Source organism: Callorhinus ursinus, unplaced genomic scaffold (genome assembly GCF_003265705.2).
Source record: "Callorhinus ursinus isolate GAN/ISIS: 27379988/994484 unplaced genomic scaffold, GSC_fseal_2.0 scaffold34, whole genome shotgun sequence".
Classification (NCBI taxonomy): domain Eukaryota; kingdom Metazoa; phylum Chordata; class Mammalia; order Carnivora; family Otariidae; genus Callorhinus; species Callorhinus ursinus.
Genome location: NW_027397096.1, coordinates 5,519,853 through 5,533,372, shown reverse-complemented (window position 1 = coordinate 5,533,372; position 13,520 = coordinate 5,519,853). Strand labels below are relative to the sequence as shown.

The 13,520-nt window shown below is 50.3% G+C and overlaps 1 protein-coding gene across 2 annotated transcripts in view; it reads right to left on the bottom strand.

Annotated features, from left to right (window-relative positions):
• Positions 1 to 13,520, bottom strand: part of RAB11FIP4 (RAB11 family interacting protein 4) — a 115,508-nt gene that overhangs the window by 75,756 nt on the left and 26,232 nt on the right. For both annotated transcript variants that reach the window (XM_073879386.1, XM_073879387.1), the window contains exons 2-3: positions 3,217 to 3,304; positions 1,688 to 1,776 (exon numbers count right to left, since the gene is read on the bottom strand). In XM_073879386.1, the coding sequence (XP_073735487.1) occupies positions 1,688 to 1,776; positions 3,217 to 3,304 (177 nt within the window). The remainder of the gene's footprint in view (positions 1 to 1,687; positions 1,777 to 3,216; positions 3,305 to 13,520) is intronic.

Here is a 13,520-nt window from a genome sequence, read left to right as displayed (position 1 = left end):
CCAAATGCATATTCACCCCACATCCACTGGGTCTGTTGAGGCAGGCCTGGAGCCTAGCTCTCTTCACTCGTTCCTGGGGGTCCTCGTTTTGGGCACAGCACCCTGGGGGCCAGCCACCGACCTCTGTGTTGGAGGCCCTGGCTCTGGCCTCTGCTGGCTTCTCCAACACCATTTTGCTGGCCCCCCTCAGCATTCAGGTCCTCCGTGAGGACTCCCGCTCAGCCAGAGCCAACCCTGACCCTACCACCCAGCCAAAGGGACCTCGGGGGTCCTGGACCTCCTTCAGCTATAGAAAATACTTATATTTGGAGGGTCCAGATGAGGCACCAACCGGAGGTGGGGAAAAGGTTTTTTTTTTTTTTGAGGGGCCTGGATGAGAAACCAAGAAAATCCTTCTCCAGCTCTGGGGTGTCTCGACCAGAAGGGTCCTCCGTTGACTGTCAAGACGCACATCTTAAACTGTGTCTCTCTGTAGGATGTAGCCATGTGTGTTTGCAAAAAGAGTTCACAGTTTTCTAATAAACAAACCATTAGGTGAGCTAAAGGAAAACAGAGCGGGGAGGGGGACGGCGGTGTTTGTCCCACTTCCCGGCACAGAGTTCCTAAGGCCCTCGAAATGTCCTGAGTAATGGGAATGTCTTGGGTCACGTCTAAGGAGCCCTTTCCCAACACACCTGAGTTCCTACTGAAGAGGTGACACAGGTGGGGCCCCTAGAGAGCCTCAGGGTGGGTCTGGCCACCAGAAATCCCGAGGGTAATTAGAAGGTGGGAATGTTCAGCTCGCCCACAACCCCACCTCGGGGAGGCATGAGGGGCTGCATATGGGGTTATCGAAGGTTGGAGAGCGCCCGGTTGGTGAGCATGCTGATGTGCTGCGAAGCTGGCCAGTCTGGAGAGGGCACGGGATCTCTGCCCCCCCCAGCCCCCACGCTTTGCCCTTTGCATGTTTCCCAGTTGGCTATTCCTGAGTCCGTGTCCTTTGTAACCAACTGATTATCGCAAACACAGCGTGTTCCTTCCTGAGTTCTGTGAGTCGTTCCAGTGAATTTTTGAACCTGAGTGGGGGGGGGGTGGTTGTGGGAATCCCCACATTTGTGTTCAGCCAGCACAAGGGCAGGCAGCCTGGGCCCCCCATCTGTGGCTGCCCCTAAGTGGGGTGGTTGTGGGGGATGAGTCCTTGACCCCGGGGTCTGCACTAACTCGGGAACTGAACTGAAGGAATTGCTAGGCACGGGTCTGGTGCTGGAGAATTGGCAGATGGAGGAATTGGTGGGGGTTGTTGTTTGGGAAAAACCACCCAGGGGTCTGTTGGCTCCGTGGGTTGCGGCACAGGAGAAAAGAGAAAAATTGCAGTCCTGCCTGCCATTGACCTCAAGTCTGTCACTTTCCCTGTTTGGGACTCACTTTCTCCTTGGAACCCAAGGGTAGGGAGTAAAGGTGCTCTGGGAGGACCCCCCCGGTCCCTACTCTCTTTGCTGTGGCTTCCCAAGGGGCTTTGTTGCTCAGGTTCCAAAAGCTATTTCTTGACTTTGAAGCTAACCAGTCCTCCAAAGGGGAGGCCCTGGGGCCTCCCAGACACCAACGAGGTAGAGCAAAGGCAAGAAGATCAGAAAGGGCAAGGCGGGGCCCCCAGAGGCCCCTCTATCCCTTCCCCGCGGGGAGCTGCCGTGAGCCTCGGGCTTCTTACCTGCTCCACCCAGTCTGGGATCTCGGGCGTGCAGGGCAGGGTCCCTGCGCTCTCCACAGACAACACATCCTTCAGCAGCTCCTCACACCCTGCGGACAGACAGAGAGTGCAGGCTCAGAGCCTCAGCAGCTCTGCTTCTGATTCCCGGGCCTTGGGTAGGAAGGGCTGTGGGGGAGGCACAGGGCCCAAGTCTCCAAGAGACCAGCTGACCCTTCCGAGGCAGAGAGGGAGTACCCGGCTATGGAGGAGCTGGGCCAGGACTCTGCGGATGGAACTGAGACAGGTCGTTGCCCTCCAGGCATTCTCCCAAGGGGAGTAACCCCGACAGAGAACGCACGAAAGAGAGACTCCCAAATGCAGAGGGCAGGTCAGGGGGCAAAGAGCATCAAGGAGGCCTTCCTGGAGGAAGGAATATAAGCCAATACTCCCTGCCTGGTTGACAGAGACTCCAAAGGCACTGAGGTCCTCAACAGCCCTGCAAACTCCAGGGCACCTAGGATAGTGTCACCCTCAGGATCCTGCTGACTCGGTTACACAGGTGGCCTCCCTCCACAGTTCCTGAGCAAATGCCCCCATAGCTTTTCAGACAAAGGAGGTCAAACCTGCAAAGCGCCTGGCAGAGGCACACGACAGGTGCAGCTGAAGGTGGTCCTCCAGCCAACTCTGTTCGGAAGGCTTTACGGGGGGCCGTGTGCAGTGCAGCCCCTCCCAACCTCTCAGCTCGCTTCCCATCACCCCTCACTTCCAAGGAAGTCATTCCTGCTTCCTTCCCACCCTCCCAGAACCCAAGCTACCCCACAGAGAATGGTTCATCCCGACAGGAAAACATGGCTTTCTTCCCAGATAGCAGGAAAGCTTCGCTGGACTGTGTCCTCTTCAGAGCCTGCAGGGAGCCCGTGGCACGGCCACCTGGCTGGCGACCTCAGCCACTTTCTCCAGACAAGCAGTTTAGTATTAAGAGTGGCCCTGAGTGGCCTCCGATGCCCGGGGCTCTCTCACAACGGCCTCCGAACTGGGGAAAATAGGGGGACTGTATATTGCCCCTTCAAGGGGGAGAGCTGGGGAGAGAGGAAGGGACTGGGGAGTCCCGGGGAAGAGAGAGGGGAGGAAACAAAGGGAACGGAAGAGAAGGAGGAAGATGGGTGTCCAGCTCTGCCCACGGTTTGCCCACAGCCATGCTGGTTTTAAAACGGCAATTCCTGCGTCCCGGGTAACTGCTTGGGAGCTCGGTCATCCTGGAGGGAGGTGACCCGGGGGAGGACGCCAGAAGGAGAAAAGAAAGCAATCGGGAGCCTTTCTCGGTGGGACAGACGACGGGAAGGGTGGAAATGACCGTCCCACGGGTGTGGGACTCCACGGCAGAGGTTCAGAGACCCTCCCACGGCCCCCCGCATGGCTGCAGCAGTTGTACGAGCCCCGGACCCTTCTCCTCAGCCCTGTCGGGAGGAACCCCAGCGGAAACCCAAGTCAGGCCAGCCTCTGCAGCTGGACAGGATCCTTGAGAGACCCTCTTCCCACGAAGCTCTCACCTTTCATGGCGAACACCCCTCGGCAAAAATCCTTGAAGTTGATCCTCCCAAGGTCGTTGGGATCCAGATATTTCACAAGTTTTTCCACCTGTGAGAAGGAAGGAGGGACAGGTGTGAGGTCCCCCAGAGATGCCCCAGGGGGTTCACAGAGCTGGGGTGAGGCTGGCTGGGGAGGGACACCAGCGGTGCCCTCCTAGGCCCCCACCCTGCACCCTGGGATCAGCACCAAGCCCCAGACAGCGGCGGGCATCACTCAATTCTGCTGAGGTCCACCGACAGCGCGAGGAGCTTCCCGACAAAGACCGGCTCACGGAAAGTCAATGCTCTGATTTTTTAACCCAGTGGTTTCTTTACTACAAAAATAATACGCGCTCATCGCAGAGACTCCAGAAAAGGCAATCAAACCCCGCTGCTTCCCACTTTTCTTTGCTTTAAAACACATAGTTTTAACCACTTTGTGTGTGTGTGTGTGTGTGTGTGTGTATGTGTGTGTGTGTGTGTGGTAGTTCTGAGAGACCCTTGGTCAAATTCCCCTCTGTCTACAAGGAGGAAATAATTATGTCACATTTGTATACATTCTTTAAAAGTTTAAAATGACAAATCAAATACGATTTAAGGCAAAACCAATCATGGTCAAGAACAGTGGCGACATTGGCAGAACTTTGTAGGGGGTGGGGGATGCCGGGGGTGTTTCTATCGATCCATCTGGGTGCTGGCTGCACAGTGAAGCCCACGGAGCCGTCTGCTTGTGGCTGATGCACTGTTCCGTTCTATGTGTACTTCATACTTCAATTAAAAATGTTAAAAAAATAAATAAAGTTTGTTAATAATATTTTTTAGCCCAAAGGAGTCAGCTATTCTTGATGTATGGAATGTTCTTCCCTGCTTAACTGTTAATCAGAAAACCTTCCACACTGCCCAGCGGTACCACCCAAATTTTTAGCAGTTATAAGACCCGCTGCCCAGCGGATACACCCTCATTTACCTAACCACCCCGAATAGTTGGGCAGTTTTGGTTTTTCCCGCTTTTTGTCATTACAATTGATTTTGGGGGGTTTCTACAGCCGTGTGGATGACCGGTCGCCCCCCTGGCCTCTCAGATCCTTGACTTTCTCATTGTTTTCTCCAGCATCCACCCCAGCTGCCCCGAGGAATCACCCCTCCCAGGTCCCCCCAGGACCACTCACTCAAATGGCCCACTCCCTGGCTGCATCCTCCCTCCCTTCCTTCCTGCCCACCGTGCGGTTCTTCAGCATCACCCGGACTGCTCCCTCTCACGCCCATTCATTCTGTACCCAAATACCACTTCCTCAGGCCACCTTCTTTTCCACATCGTGCCTGGGATTCCGCCAGTCACAGACATCATCATCTCCCTTCCCGGCTGCTGAGGTCTCCTGATTCATCTACCCTCCCCCACTTTCAGCCCCCCCATCTCATTCTCCACTCCAACTGGATCATGTCACTGCCTCCCCTGTTTAAAACTTTCCAGTGACTCTCCACTACCCTTAGGATAAAATCGAAACTTGGTGACGTGGCCTCCCTCACTGCATTCCAACCACACTGGCCTTCAGTCAACTCCTCAAGCAAAATAATCTCTGTTCTGCCTCAGGGCCTTTGCACATGTTGTACTTGATTTCAAGTACTCGTCCTCTCTCCACCCCCTTTCATCACCTGACTTTGATTCATCCTTCAGGTCGCTGTTTATACCTGTATTAAACATTTCTCCCTGAGACAAGCCTGTCCCAGCCACTCCCATCTAATTAGGGTCCACCCTGCTATTACCCTGTCTTGTAGCACCCTATACTTTTCCTTCAAACCATCTGCTGCACTTTGTAATTATATTTGACGTGATAATTGTATTAATTTGTATCTTCCCCTCTAGAAAGTAAGGTCCCTGAGGGCAAGGATTATGCCTGTTCTTTTTAAGATTTTATTTACTTATCTGAGAGAGAGAGAGCAAGCGAGAGAGCACAAGTCGGGGGGAGGAGCAGAGGCCGAGGGAGAAGCAGACTCCCCACTGAGCAGGGAACCTGACCCAGGGCTGGATCCCAGAACCCTGGGATCATGACCTTAGCTGAAGGCAGACGCCTAACCAATTGAGCCACCCAGGCGCCCCAAGGATTATGTCTGTTTTGATCACCACTGTATACATGGTAGCACCCACCATGACTGGCACATACTAGAAGCTTCACAAATATTTGTTGAATAACTGAATATGAATGGTTCTACCAATCCTCTAAATTTTAAAGGCTTTTGATAACAGTTGCCAAATTGTTCTCTGTAAAGATGTCTTAATTTAGTCTTCAACCAGAGCCACTGACTTCAAACTTGCGAGCTCTGGGTATAGTTTCCTAGTTTTTGGCAATGGCCAATTTTGTAAGAACTATCTTTTCTAAGGAACTGGTGCCCCTCCCCTCCCCGCCCCCACCGCCCATAGTTCCAGCAGCTGAAAGTCAGCTTCTTGATATTTCTTCCAGAAGCCCGCTTCTAAATCCACCTGTAACTTAGTGGCAGCCCCTCCCCACCACAGCAAGCATCCGATCCCTCAGTGGGCGCCTCCTGTATGCGCGGCACTCTGCTGGGGGCCGACGGCTGACCACCCACGTGGTCCCACAGACACTCACGCGCGCGCACGCACTGTCACGCGCTCGTCGTCCGCCACCTGCCCTCCTCTCGCAGGGATCCCCATCGCAGGGCGAGGACGAGCTCTTTCTCAGACTCCTTTGGGGCTGGGTTGCGGGTGGTGGTGGATGCTGGGGCACCGTGGAAACTGTAGGGCGCCGCCCGCAGGCTGCTCTTCCCGCCGGTATTGTTAACGCTGCCCTGGCAGACGCCCTCTCGCCCACCGCACCCCCCACAGGCTCCGAAGCCCAGGCCCTGCTGGGGACTCATCTGCTCGTTAGGGACCGTGTCTCCTGCACGCTCACAGGACATGTTTCCGGTGGTGGCAGCTGCAGCGGGGGTCTGAAGCCCTGGTCACCGCCCGTGGCCTGGCATGATGGGCACGTGCCCACCAGTGAGCAAGAAGAGACCCCCCACAAGCGTCTCTCCTCCCTCCCTGAGCTCGGTGGCCCTACACTTGGACCTCTATTCCCGCTGACACTGCCTTTTCCACGCGGGTGGGAGTCTGGGGCTGACGGGTGGGCAGAGCCTATACACCTGCTCTCCGTGACCCCCTGAACCTGGTCCCCCCCCGGGGACCTTGGGATTCCAGGGAAGGAAGAATGTGGCTTTCTGCCAGCTCCCATCGCGGCCAGAGCCCCCTCGGCACCGTATTGGCCCCCTGCCCCCGCAGCCAAGACAGCCTGCCACGACCAGGCAAGGCATGGCTTCTCAGAATAGCCATGCCCAGGAGCCACCTGCAGCCCGCCCACCACCCCAGCCGGAGTCCCAGCCCCTCTCCCCCTGCCCTCTCACCACTGGCACCGTGGGGACAATGTGACCACGTGGACGGTACCTTCCAGCCTCCTGGCACTCCCCCCTACAATCCTCTCCAATGTGGGGGGCTATGCCTTAATTATCTCTGAGAGAGTCAAGGGTGGAGTCGCCAGGGACTGTTGAGCCCCTGATGTGGAGCACCAGCCTCAGGCCCACAAGAGAGGCAGGAGGCTGGTCACTCGGATTGGGTAACCCATGGCGTCGGTCACCCCCTGGGGCGGGAGACCCTGGTGGGGTCAGGCCGTCCAGCACCCGCTCCCCCCCCCACCAGGGAAGGCTGGCCTGGGGCAGAGGTACAGGGGTGTTTGATGACAGGCAGATGGACGAGGTCCTGAGGGCCACTGCGAAGTTCCCCAACACCCCTGAGTCATGGCTTAGGCGACTCCCACGGGGCTCAGAGTGTGCGTGGAGAGATCCCAGAGTGTGTGCGGAAGGCCATATAGACAGCCCTTTAGAAGGCACACGGGACCACTGTAAAGTTACCATAACAAAAATACCAATTATGTGAATAAACACCATCACTGTAGGCTCAGGAACTCTCTAAATAAACAATAGCAGAGCTTACGTGGAGAGGTATTCATAACCCCTGCTGGGTTCACGGAGGGCTTGGCAGAATCTACAGCATGGCCCTAAACTCTGGCTGTACTCAATCTCATCTCTAGCCCTCCGGACAACTCGAACAGTCGCTAAAATCATAGCCTCCCATTCTACAGCTAAGGACACTGAGGCTCGTGGAGGTTGGACGTTTAGACAGTCACCACGGCGGTGACCCTTCCTTGAACCCAGGTCCTGCTGGCCCCAGAGGATCCGCTTCTGCAGTCTCCTGCTCTCCCTGCGCTTCCTGCTGAGGTGTCGTCTTGATCCCCCACCCTCTGTGTATCGGAGCATCTTTACCTGCTGTGGCTGGGGACCCCTCACCTTGACCACCAAGCGTCGCAACCTTCCTGGACACCAGATGACCTTTGGCCAATGCACCCCAGAGGTGCATTCAGCGGACCCAGCCCTTCATTCTATAGACAGGGAAGCCAAGTCCCAGGCAGGGGAAGGACTTGCTCAAGGTCCCACGGCAAGTACAGCAACTAGCCCCCCACATGTGGTCTTCATGGTGAAGCGAGGTCACAGCCCCCCCCCCACACACACACACTGTGCCCACCACCCGCTGCTGGGCGGCCCGGGGGGCCCTCCGCTAGGTGCCCAGCCGGAGGAGAAGGGCATCCCAGGCCTGTCGGGACCCTGCAGGAGTGGCACTGTCACTGAACCACACGCAGCAGGGGCCTCGGAGCCAGCTGCCAGGGAAACAACCAGTAGAATAGTGATCTTTCCATTTTGGGGCCACTCAATGACCAGGCTTTCCCTTCTATTTCTGTTGCCTTTCTCTCTGGGCTGATTCTTCCCTCCCCAACCCCCGCCTCCCGCTCATTCCCCCCGGGTCACATCACTCCGAGCACAGACCAGGCGGTGTTTAGAGCCTCCCTGCCACTGCTGTCTGATGGATCACCAGCCAGATGCTCCCTGAACCGGGGCCCAGCCACCCACGCCTCCCTCGTTGCCAGATCTGCCAGCCACACTGGCTCAAGCAAGGCATTTACCTCTCGGAGGCCTCAGCGGCCTCATCGCAACAAGGGAAATAAGCTGCAGTTGGCAGGTGAGGTGCCTAATAGGTGGTGGCAATTACTGTTCCCAATGATGCAAATGCTTGGTGACTCTTCCTTTGTGCCAGGCCCGTTCGGAGCCCTCTACTGACATGAATTTATTGAATCCTCACAACCAGATACTATTATTATTCCCATCGTACAGGTGAGAAAACTGAGTCCCTCAGGGTGATGGTCCTGTAGCTAGTGAGAGGCAGACTTGGGATTTGAACACAGGCAGCTTGGCTCCAAAGTTCATGGTCTTTACCAATAATTATTATTATTTCTGCTAATCATTGCTATTATTATTATTATCATCACAAGTTTGGGGGCTTGCTCTGACCAGAGAATGAATAAATTTGTCTTCTCTCTTTTCACCTAGAAAAACTGGCAGGGGTGCAGGAAACTTTCACTTAAGCATTTGAATACTTAAAGGGAAAAGCATCATTTTAAATGTTGTGTTGCGAAAGCGGGTCTCCAACTAGTATCCCAGATGCAGCTTGGAGACAGACTTGAGTTTTTAAAATTCAATGCCAAGATTAGAAACCAAGGAAGGCTACTGGTTTCTGTTAAGATGGAGTCAGTTCCCTACACTCTATCACTTCCACTGATTGTAACTCAAGATGCTGGACAGAATACATACAGCAGCTATGTGTAGACTCTGAAAAGTAAGTTCTAGCAGGCAAATTGGGAGGGAAATTAAAATGAAGTAAAAACGCCAGCAAAAAACAAACAAACAGACAGCTTGAAGACGAATATGGCAATAAGTTTCCCGGTTCATTTTTCCCTTGCATGTTTTCCAGCCTAGACTCGGGAAGCCCAAACCCCAGAATTGGACAGCAGGTGTGAACAGAAAAAGCTTCAGAAGAAACTCTCCCTTTTTGATGAGAGGCCAGGGAAGGGGGCCTTTGGGGCCAGAGAGAATAGAAGAAATGCCATGTTTTAAAAAAAAAAAAAATCCCTCTCCCTGCCCTACCCCGAGGCAAGCCCCAGTCTCAAAGTTGGGGTTCGCAGCAGTACCAGCTGCCAGACAGGCACCTAAAACCCCAAGAGAAGAAAATTCTTTCTCTGTGGAATGTGAATCTAGGAAAAGGGGTCAAATGGGGGGGGGGAGTTCCTGTCAGTCATTTCTCTCTTTTTCTTCTCACCACTTCATCCTGGAGGTAGACCAGTCATGAGAGGGGTGAACCTGTAGAGGGAGGCCTAAGCCTCAGATTTCTAACCAAAGGACCAAGAAGAGGGACCCTGAGAGCAGGAGAGGGTGCAGTCACAGAAAAGAAAGAGCTCAGGACCAGGATCCCATAAAGTCGTGTTTGAAGTCCTGGACCCACTCCTGAGCTGCGCATACATGGAACTGACTAATAGCTAATCAAAGGCTTTGAGAACTGAACTCCAGTGTAGACAGTGAACAGACCAGCCCCAGGAGAGTACACACTTGAAGTGGATCCAAATGGCATTTCAAACGCTTTGAAAACTGAATCGCCGTTGGAACAGAAGGCAGGTTGGGCTCAGAGATTTCAACCAAACTGGGTTGGTTTCCTGATTTAAACAAACAAACAAAAACCCCCAAATTGATATGCTTTGAAGTATTTTAACAGGAGTCGGAGTCTCATCATATACTATTCAAAACATCCAGGACACAGGCAAAATTACTTGACATAGAAAAAAAAACAAAACAGGAAAAGCCCAGTAATGCACAAGGGGAAAGATAGTCAATAAATATCAACCCTGAAGATGACCCAGATGCTATCATTAGAGGACAAAGACTATTTTTTTAAAAAATATTTACCTATTTATTTTAGAGAGAGAGAGCGTGCAAGGTGGGGGGAGGAGGGGCAGAGGGAGAGAGAATTTCAGATCTCAAACAGACTCCCCTCTGAGCGCAGACCCCTACCAGGCCTCATCCCACAACCCCCAGATCATGACCTGAGCCGAAATCAAGAGTTGGAGTCTCAATCAACTGAGTCACCTAGGCGCGCCAGAAGACAAAGTCTTTAAAGCAGTTAACCACGTTCCATGAAGGAAAGGTGAGCACTCTTGAACAAATGGAAATATAGACATTCTCAGCAGGAAGACAGAAGCTTTAAAAAAGAACTGAATGGAAAAAATATGATAACTGAAGTATTACAAATTCACTGGATAGGATTGATAGCAGAATGGAGATGACAGAAAAAACTGTTAATGACCTTGAAGATGGAATGATAGAAATGATCTAATCTGAACAAGGAAAGTGACCAAAGATTAAGAGAAACATTGCACAAGAGTCGACTCACTAAGAAGGTATAACAATCTTAAACGTGCACACACGTAACAACAGACTTAAAAACACACGAAGCAAAAGCTAATAGAACGGAAAGGAGAAACAGACAAATTGACAATTATCATTGGAGACCTTAACACTTTTCTTCAGTGATCAATAAAACTAGTTAGATGGGAAAACAACAGGGGTATCAAAGACGTGGACGACACTATTAATCAGCTTAACCTAAAATTGACATTTCTAGAATTCACACTCAGTAATAAAAGAACGCACATTCTTTCATGTGTGCACAGAATGTTCACCAAAAGGGATTATATCCTAGGATAGATTATATCCATTAAACGAAATTTAACAAATTTAAAAGAACTGGAATCATAGAAAGTATGTGCTCTGACCATAATGGAATTAAACTAAAAATCAATAACAGAAAGACATCTGAAAACTTCCCGAATGCTTGGAAATTCAACGACATGTCTAAATTAATCCATGAGTCAAAGAGGAAGTCTCAAAGGAAATTAAAAATATTTAAAACCAAATGAAATAGAAATACAACATAAAATTCAAACCCAAAGCAAGAAGAAGGAAAGAAATCATGAAGAACAGAAATTTAAAAATTGAAAACAGAAAAATAGCAGAGAAAAATCAATGAAACAAAAATCTGGTCCTTTGGAAAGATTAAATTGATGTATCTCTAGCCAAACTGAGCAAAAAAAAAAGGGGGGGCGGAGAGAAGATACAAATCACAAATATCAGAAACGAAAGCAGATATCACTAGTCCCACGGCGTTAAAAGGTTAATATGTGTGGAGGATTTTTAGGGCAGTGAAAATACTCTGTATGGTCTTATAATGAGGGACATATGTCATTATATATTTGTGCAAGCCCACAGAATGTCCAACACCAAGAGTGAAGCCTAACGTAAACTATGGACATTGGGTGATTAGGATGTATCAATGTAGGTTCATCCTTGGTTAAAAAAATAGTACTATTCTAGTGAGTGAACTTGATGACGGGGAGGCTACACATGTGTGGGGGCAGGGAGTATATGAGAAATCCTGTACTTCCCTCACAATTTTGCTGTAAACTTAAAACTGCTTTAAAGGAAGGTCTTTTCGGGACACCTGGGTGGCTCAGTTGTTTAAGTGTCTGCCTTCGGCTCACGTCATGATCCCAGGGTCCTGGGATCGAGTTCCGCATCAGGCTCCTTGCTCAGCGGGGAGCCTGCTTCTCCCTCTGCCTGGTGCTCCCCCTGCGTAGGCTGTCTCGCTTGCTTTCTTTCTGACAAATAAATAAATCTTAAAAAAAAGAAGGTCTTTTCAAAAAAGATTAATAAGGGAACACTACAAACATTGCTGTACACATAATTTCTACAACTCCAATGAAATGGCTCAATGCTTTGAAAGACACAAACTATCAAAATTCACATAAGACAAATGAGATGATCTGAATAATGCCATCACTCTTAAAGAAATTAATTTCACAGTGTAAAGGGTTCCAAAAAAGAAAACTTCAGGCCCAAATAATTTCACCAAATGTTTAAGAACAATATACATAAATTCTACACAATCTCTTCTAGAAAACAGAAGAGGAGGGAGCACTTCTCAACTCATTTAATGAGGCCAGCATCACCCTGATACTAAAGGCAGACAAAAGCAGGACAGGTTTTCCCCCAACCTTCCAAAAGTAGAGCATTCCTGTGATAAGCTGAAATGCTGTAAATAGGCAGCAATTACCATCAATTTAGGCTGAAAAATTTTTTGAGCATTCCCCGACCTAAAAAATCTCTCTTAGGCTTTTCTGATATCTTGGGATGCATCTTGCAAACGAATGCACAAAATAAATCAAGATAAAGAATAGGTGCTCAAAGACACAGTTCAAAGCCTGGCAGCTGGGGCTGAGAGGCTGAGTATGGTTCCTAGGAATGGAGCTTGGCGGGGCCACTCTTGCAGCCTGGGGTGCATGCTGCCTTGGTAACAGTTTGCTGCAAAACAAACTGAACGGGATTTTCACTTTTTGCCTTTTCTCTCTCTCTTTTTAAGATTTATTTATTTATTTGAAAGAGAGAGAGAGAGAGAGAGCGCGCGCGTGTGAGCAGGGGGGGGGCAGAGGGAAAGGGAGAGCGAAAATCTCAGGCAGACTCCCCGCTGAGGCTGGAGGCTGCCATGGCGCTCCATCCCAGGATCCTGAGATCATCACCTGAACTGAAACCAGGAGTTGGACACCCAACCGACTAAGCCACCGGGCTCCCCTCCCCTTGCCTTTTCTCTTGAAAATGGAAATCCTCTTTGGATTTCTTTCAGTTCGCAAAAACGGGTACTGACATAGGTCTTTTATAAAAGTGACTGTTGTATGTGCAATTTCAAATAGTGGGGGATACCTGGATAAGAAAAGAACACTACAGACCAATATCCCACATGAACATAGATACAATGATCCTAAACAAAATATTAGGAAACCAATATACTTATATGTATATATATTTATGTATGTATATGTGTGTCTGTATATACATATTCACGAATAATACAACACAGCCATCACCGTGGGGAGTTTAGCCACCAAGCCTCATTCAACATTTGAAAACCAATTGATGTGATCTGAAGATGACTAAAGAAAACCCGCCCCCCACAGTTTAGAGGGAACACTTCAACATAATAAAAGGCATATATTGAAAAAAAACCCACAGCTAACACCACACTCAATGGTGAAAAAGTGAGAGCTTTTCTTCTAAGATCAGGAACAAGACAAGGATGCATACTCTCACCAATCTTATTCAACATAGTTCTGGAAGTCCTAGCCACAGCAATCAGCTAAGAAAAAGAAATAAAAGGCATCCATATTGGTAAAGAAGTTAAACTGTCACGATTTGCATATGACATGGTATTACACATTAAAAACCCTAAAGACTCCACCAAAAAAACTGTTAGAACTAATAAAGGAATTCAGTATAGTTGCAGGATACAAAACTAATACCTA